The 7,646-nt window shown below is 39.6% G+C and overlaps 1 protein-coding gene across 1 annotated transcript; it reads right to left on the bottom strand.

Moving 5' to 3' along the window:
* Nucleotides 1-2,648: 2,648 nt before the first annotated feature.
* On the bottom strand, nucleotides 2,649-7,081 carry LOC115927896 (uncharacterized protein K02A2.6-like). The gene is made up of 2 exons (XM_030994206.1): nucleotides 7,053-7,081; nucleotides 2,649-3,627 (listed from the first exon to the last, which is right to left on the bottom strand). Exons 1-2 carry the CDS (start codon nucleotides 7,079-7,081, stop codon nucleotides 2,649-2,651), a joined length of 1,008 nt encoding a protein of 335 aa, XP_030850066.1.
* Between the last annotated feature and the right edge of the window lie 565 nt (nucleotides 7,082-7,646).

The following is a 7,646-nucleotide window of genomic DNA, read 5'->3' as shown; positions in this document are numbered from 1 at the left end:
TGTATGTGAGATAACTCAAATAAGACAAGCAGATGATTCAAGTATGAACTCAGCATGGTACTTTATTTAGCTTCCATTATTCACGTGTATTCTTATACTGTTGAATCTAGTTGCCTATTTCCGATTCCGCATTCTATGGTATCTTAGAACACTACATCCCTCCCTATGTTATTTGAAAACATGCTTTATAATGAGAAAGCATATTGTGATATAAAACTGAAGTCAAATCTTCTTTGAATTTAACCAGAACAATGTTTTCACTTGCTGTTTGAACTGTTTTCTTTCCTATGTAACATTTATATGTATGTGTGGCAACGAATACCCTCATAATCACCTTGATTGAATGTGGGAAGCTATATACATTTATAAACACGAGGAGGATTGAATTGTTCTATTTGCTCCTGTTCAGCTTCTACAGAAACTGGTCCAGCTGGGAGGTTTTCCTTCATGGCTTTGAAGAAAGACGTGTTGCGTGTTATCTTTTGCGATCCACGATTTGCTGTGACTATCGAGCCTTTGACATCGTTGACTACTAATGGCTCTAACTCATAGGGTGTCATTGTTTTAGTGACATACCCTTCACGCTTCACTAGAACTGTGTCTCCTATACAGAGGGGAACACGTCTGAACAACATGTGACGTTCAGCATCAGCTTTCATGGTGTTTTTCTTTGCTTTGTCGCGTTCGCGTAGCTCTGAGTCGTTTCCCTCACGTGATATCTCGGGCAGGCGTGTGCGCATAGGTCTCGAGAACAGTATTGTTGCCGGAGGTTGTGCTGTGGTTGTGTGTGGTGTTGCGCGATAGTTGCGAAGAAATCGATGTAGCTCTTGCCTCCACGATTTGGATTCGGCATGTGCAGTGCGGAGAACTTTCTTCAACGTGCGCATAAACCGCTCTACCTCACCCCCGCCCCTCCCCCCCCCCCCCCACCCCTCAGAGGTCGGAATGACCGCATGCGTGTTGCCAAAATGTCCGGTAAAAGGGTACTTTTCGTGCGACAAAGTCCGTAGAATTGTAAAAGAAAAAAAAGGGGTGTATTTGACTTTTCACCCGGAGATTTCTTTAAAAAGGGGTGTTTTTCTTTTTTTTTTTCTCTCATCTCTTTGGACTCCTGAGAAATTATTCCGAATTTAGGGGGGTACATTGAGCATTTTTCCTGATTTAGGGGGGTCTCCAAGACAGGAAAAGCCCGCGAAAGGGGGGTTCGGAAATGTTGGCAGTCCTCAGATAGGGGGTGCTTTCAAAAAGAGGGTACGAGCATATGCGTACCCTAAATAACACTGAGTTGGGGGGGGGGCGGGGTCTCACCATTTGCACGTGGCCATCGCGGCGTTACCTTGTGATGGGTGAAGCCTAGGTATTCTGCGAACTGCTTAAACTCATCGCTGTTGAATGGCGGACCATTATCGGATCTTACAATCTGCGGGACTCCAAACAATGAGAAAGCTTTATCAAGCTTCGAAATTGTAGCTTTCCCCGACGTCGACGATACGACTTCTACAACTGGGTATCGACTATAATCATAAATAACCACTAGCAGATGATCTCCAGAGGACAAATCTGCGAAATCTACGCTCACTTCTTCCCAAGGACCATTCGGCAAATCTGACATTTGAAGTGATGCGCGAGGACTTGGCCCTACTTTCGTTGCCTGACATGGTAAACACTGACTTATTTTACGCTCAACGATGCGATCAATTCCAGGAAACCACACTTTTTTCTCTCAGAAGCTGCTTGGTTTTCACGACGCCTTGATGGCCTTCATGTGCGATATCGATTACACGATCACATAGCGATTGTGGGATGACAATGCAACTTCCGCGTAACACATAATCATCATTGGGTGCGATTGACAACTGGTCGCGAACATTGTAGAAGTTCTGAAGGCATCTCGCTACATCTGAAGATGAGGCGGTATCTTTCACTTCTTTCCAATAACGCGATCTGAGAGCCTTCATACAAAGACTCAATGCGACGTCTTGCTTGGTCGCGTCTTGGATTTCGCTTAGCTTCATCGACTTTGGCACTGCATTCACGCTCACGAAGTTGATATGTTCCTCTGCTGTTTTCTCTTCGCGGCTTGTACGCTCAGTAGTCGGCAGCGGATGGCGGGACAGGTAGTCCGCTGGGTTGGACTTTCCAGGCTGATATACGACAGTGAAGTCATACTCTTGAATTTTGAGAATCCATCTCTCAATTCGCGTTGGAGGCTTGCTATGGGCATTGTTGAATATAGTCACCAGAGGCTTGTGGTCAGTGACTGCTTCAAATGTATTACCATAGAGATAGAGGTGGAAATGCTGTATGCCCCAGGTTATCGTCAGGGCCTCTCTCTCTCTATCTGGGAATACCGCTGTTCTACCGGTGCAGTGATCTGCTGGCCAATGCGACTACGGAGGGCTCTCCATCTTTGCTTTTCTGTGCCAGCACAGCACCGATTCCCACTGGGCTGGCATCTACCGGAAGCTGCGTACTTTTCTCAGGATCGTAGAAGGCATTCGTGCATCCTGCTGCCAGGCGCTGTTTGACATCGTTCATGGCTGTCTGATGATCTCTTGTCCACTGCCACTCTACTGTCTCTCTAGTTTGATTACGTAGAGGAGCAGACAGCGTCGCAAGGTCAGGGATGAATCTTCCGCAGTAGTTGATTAGTCCAAAGAAACTGCGCACCTCCTGGCATTAGATGGATCTGATGCATTTAGTATGGCTTGTACTTTCTTGGGGTCAGGTGATACCCCACCTGCACTCAATACATGTCCAAAAAAATCCATCCTTTCCTTACGGAATTCGCACTTGTCTTTGTTGAGAGTGAGGTGATTGTCTTTCAGTCGCTTCAGGCATTGTTCAAGCCTGTCGTTGAGTTCCTCGGGTGGACGGCCATACACTAGAATATCGTCGCTGATATTCAGAACTCCATCAAGACCACTGAGGGTGGTTTGTATCATCTGCTGAAACACCTCTGCTGCGGAATTGACTCCGAAGTTGAGTCGCTTATATCTGAATAGGCCAACATGAGTAGAAAAGATAGTTACATAACGTGACTCCTCAGCAAGCTCTATTTGGAGGTAACCAGCGTTGAGATCCAACTTCGCGAAGTGTCGAGCTCCATTTACATTGGCGATGATCTCGTCAATAATGGGGGTCAAATGGCGTTCTCTCTGAATTGCTTTGTTAGGAACACGCATATCCACGCAGATGCGGATCTGATTTTGACTCTTGGGTTTTTTGAAAACTAGAATCGGTGAAACCCAAGGTGTTGGCTCACCACCAACCCGTTTAATGATATCCAAATCAAGAAGACGCTGAAGTTCTTTTTCTGTCTGTTTGCGAACGTGGAATGGAATCCTGCGATGGGGCTGGACTACTGGTTTGACAGTGTCGTCAATGTGAAGTTTACACTTCACGTCTTTGAGTTTTCCCAGCCCGTTGAAGAGATCGGCATAGCTTGATGATATGTCGTCAGCCGTTACTGCATACGTGAGCTTGACGATGCCTAGCGATTCTGAAGTGTCACAGCTCAACAGATTATCAGAATCTCCGTAGACCACATAGAAAATTGCTTGAGCAGTGTTGTCTCTGAAGGTCAATTCAGTTTCGAAAGTCCCACGAACCTTGAAGGGGGTCTTGCTGCCTTACGCATAAACACTGTAGGTCATCAGGATCTATTTGCCTGTTATTTTGTTTATACTGAAAGCTCGCGGAACTGTCTATTTTTGTTGATCTAAGTTAAACAAGATCTCAACTATTCAGTGTCTTATAGTTTTATACTAGGTTAACGTCCTAGTCAGTTTTTCCTTTGCATATTGTAATACTTTTACTGTATGTCCCTTTTGAGATGGATAAGAGGGATGCTTCTTTTGTTGTTTGCTAACAACAGTAACAGTTAATATCTATTCTAATGGTACTTCTGTGTATCATTTTGCTCTGTAGGCCTACAGTGTACAAGTTTATACTTTTCATCAAGGAAGGTCACCACTTTCATTTAAATTCTTCTTATTAAAACTGAATTGGCTCATGGCTGCACAGCATGCGCAGCATTTTCTTGGTTGGAGATGTTTGTTGATTTGAGGCCCTTGCCCGCGCGATCTTTTGCATCGACACTCTAGTCTTCTTTTGAGAATCTTTTGTTGTTATTTATTTTTTTTATTTTTTTTTGGTTTAGCAGCAGACCTCAATTTCATGTATTCGCAGCTCTTTTTGCTCTATATGGTAACCTTCACTGATTTGTGTACTTATTTTCATTTGCAGACTTTTCGATGTTCATGTGCACGTATTACTGTTTCATATATACATGTAGACTATCCGTCTTTAGAACATTTTTACAAAGTCATTGATTTCAATTTGGAGTTATATCTATAAATACAATGCATATATGAATATTAAATTAAGTTTGTTTAATTGTAAAGGGATTCAAGATCATATGAAGGGACGAAAGTTTTTTCCCTATCTAAGGTCCATTGAAAGTGATATTATTTTTCTCTAAGAAACTCATTCTTCTAAAAGTGATGAGATTGTTTGGAGTTCCCGATAGGGTGAAAAGGCATGGTTTTCAAGTTATAACTCAAATAGCAGAGATGTAGCTATTTTTATTCGTAACCGTGCTTCTGTTGATTTAAATCCCTTATATGTTGACCCAAACGGTTGATATTTGATAATTTCTGTTAAAGGTAATACAAAGTGTTGGTATGGGGTCATGAATTTGGATCAAATGAACATTGGACGCATATGCGGTCCTACAATATTCAGTCATCGTTGTCGCGGATGAAATCGAGTCTAAAGTTATGAAATTGTAAATAATAAACTCTGTATGTTGTATAGCTCCCTCTTAAGGCCAAGATATAAATCAAGCTATAAAACAAATGTTTCTTGAGTAAAATCTACCGATTAGTTGTTCCCGTTCGGAAATTATATGTCGCAACTACATATTCTGAGATTTTCATGGTCGCAGCTACCATTGTACGGCCGTAGGCGCTATTTGAAATGTATCAAAATTTACCGGGAGCACCGGTAAATGTTTACATTCAATTTTTCTCGAAAGCAGAAGTACTTTAGGGGCTAAATTTTCTAGTGTTTATAATACATCCACAGACGCATCCAAATATATAAAAATTGTAAAGAATCACTATCCACCCAATTTTCAAAATTTCCCAAAACTTTGTATTACCTTTAATATCAATGATATTCCCCTACTTTTAGTCAACTTGTATGGTCCAAACAATGATGACGCTGATTTTTTTCTTGAAATGTTTGCTCGAGTTGAACAATTTAATAATCTTTCTTTCCTATCTGCTGGAGATTTCAAAGCTGTATTAAACCCATCTTGACTATCCAGGGAGCGGAGTCACTCATACAAATAACAGGGCGAGCGACATAATAAAAGTAATAATGGAAGAATTTAATTTGTGTGATATCTGGCGAAATTTTCAACCAGCACTCAAGCAATATACCAGACACCAAATAAAAAAGATGCTTCCTAGACTTGATTTTATTCTTGTTTCAAATAACTTTGTTAATAATTGTGTTCAGTCTAAAATACTGCCGGGAATTCAATCTGACCATTCAGTTGTTACTTTGATTTTTAAAGAAGCTAAACGCACGAGAAGCCGAGGGTTTTGGACATTAAACTGTTCATACTTACGTAACGATGCTGAATTCATTCAACAAATTAAGGACAAAATTGTAGAATTTTAAAAGCATTCATTCCAATACCCAATTTAACTCAAACTCTTTATGGCATTCCTTAAAATGTACAATAACCGGTGTATAGAATATTGTGCTCGAAAAAAATCTGTATAAATTACAAGATAGAGACAACAATCAAGATGACATTAAGGAATTTTGGGAACTTATTCATATCCCCCAATTGAATGGTGCTGATAAAGAATTTTTAGAAACTCCTATTTCCAAACAGGAACTCCTGGAAACGATTACTTCAATGAAACATAATTAATCACCAGGTCTTGATGGCCTACCTGTGGAATTTTATGTTGTTTTTGTGGAAAGATATTTCGGATATGTTAATTGATTCTTTTAATTTTTTATTACAGCATTGATTAATGTCTATTTCCCAGAGGAACGGTATTATTACTCTGATCCCCAAAACGATAAAGATAACTTGTATTTAAAAAAATTTAGATCCATATCTCTGTTGACTGTGGATAACAAAATTGTTGCTGTTTGCTGTTTTAGTGAAGTTCAATAAAGAAAGAAACATTCTATGGAAGGCTCATGCCCCCGACCAAATTTTGAACAAATTATACTCGAGTCAATTAGCTGATTCCCTTCGAACGTGGTACATTTTTAGAGAAAATGTTGTGAAAGCTGAATTTGATATGAATTTTTTCCTCGATTGGTTCTTGTCAATGTATTTGGATTAATAAGAATATTAGTTCAAATTCCAAAAATTGTTTTTTTTTTGTAGCAGGATTGGATTGGTAAAGGTATCATCTTTATTTAGTGATTTGCTTAAACATCCTCACCCTGGTAGCAAACTTTTTGAAGAATTGATACTTGATTACGATATTAATCCTAGGGAAAGGAGGAAATACAACTTTCTTATGAAAATTGTTCCTCCTGATTGGTTGGTATCATCAGACCTGATTCATTTTGTAATCTCTGATGCCCTTGTCAATAATCTTGTGCATGCTAGGAAAGTTCCCAAATATACTTATAATGTCATTCTAGAGCCACATGTTCCCGAAAAGAGAATAACATTCCGGAAAGAACTTTTTAACCCTCACCCTGTCAATTGGGACAAGATCCATATTGATAATTTCAAATGTTCTATAAGCACTCGCATTCGTTCATTTTATTTCAAACTATTTCATAAAACCACAGCATTAAAAAACTCCTTGTTCAAAATTAAACGAAAGGATTCTCCTAATTGTTCATTTTGCGATAATGAACCCGAGACTTAATTACCTACATCTTTTCATTGAATGTCAGACTGTAAAACCCACTTGGGATGATACCATTAAAACTATTAATCAGGAGATTAGTAAAGTAGTGAATTTTTCAAAATTTGAAAGAATGTTTGGTTATTAAAAGGATACGTTTTAGTATGGTGGCCCTGAAGGGACATCGCGAATAGACTAAATCGCGAAAAATTGGCGATAAAATTCACGATATCGTCAATTTCGTCGTGAAAAAATTGGCGATAAAATTCACCATAAAATTCACGATATTCAGGATTATCGCCAATTTTTCGCGATTTAGTCTATTCGCGATGTCCCTTCAGGGCCACCATATATAAAACATCATAAAACAAACTTCAATTAAGTGCAAGGGCAATATGTTTTCTTTTTTGCAATATGATATTCAAGATCTTTATTATAGTTAATATAAGTTCTGAAACCTTGAAAATTGGGATTTTTACTTTGAAATTTGCATAAATAAATGTAGTATTTAAGCAAAAGAAATAAATTGGTCAATAAGATCCGGCCGGTGTCGTGGCGTTATGTGTCGCATATCGCCAGGCGATGTGCGTCTTAGAGACACATATCACCGCATCCCACCGGCGATACGTGTCTCCTAGATCGGCGATATGAGTCTGCGATTGGCGAAAAGTGTCCACTCGAATTGTTAACGTTAATTTTCAGAAAACTTTAAAGTAAAATGTTTGCCGTATTATTTAGACCTCTCATACA

The sequence above is a fragment of the Strongylocentrotus purpuratus genome, unplaced genomic scaffold (genome assembly GCF_000002235.5).
Source record: "Strongylocentrotus purpuratus isolate Spur 01 unplaced genomic scaffold, Spur_5.0 spur5_scaffold_21, whole genome shotgun sequence".
NCBI lineage: Eukaryota > Metazoa > Echinodermata > Echinoidea > Camarodonta > Strongylocentrotidae > Strongylocentrotus > Strongylocentrotus purpuratus.
The sequence above is the reverse complement of the archived record's forward strand: the minus strand, read 5'-3'. Positions and strand labels throughout refer to the sequence as shown.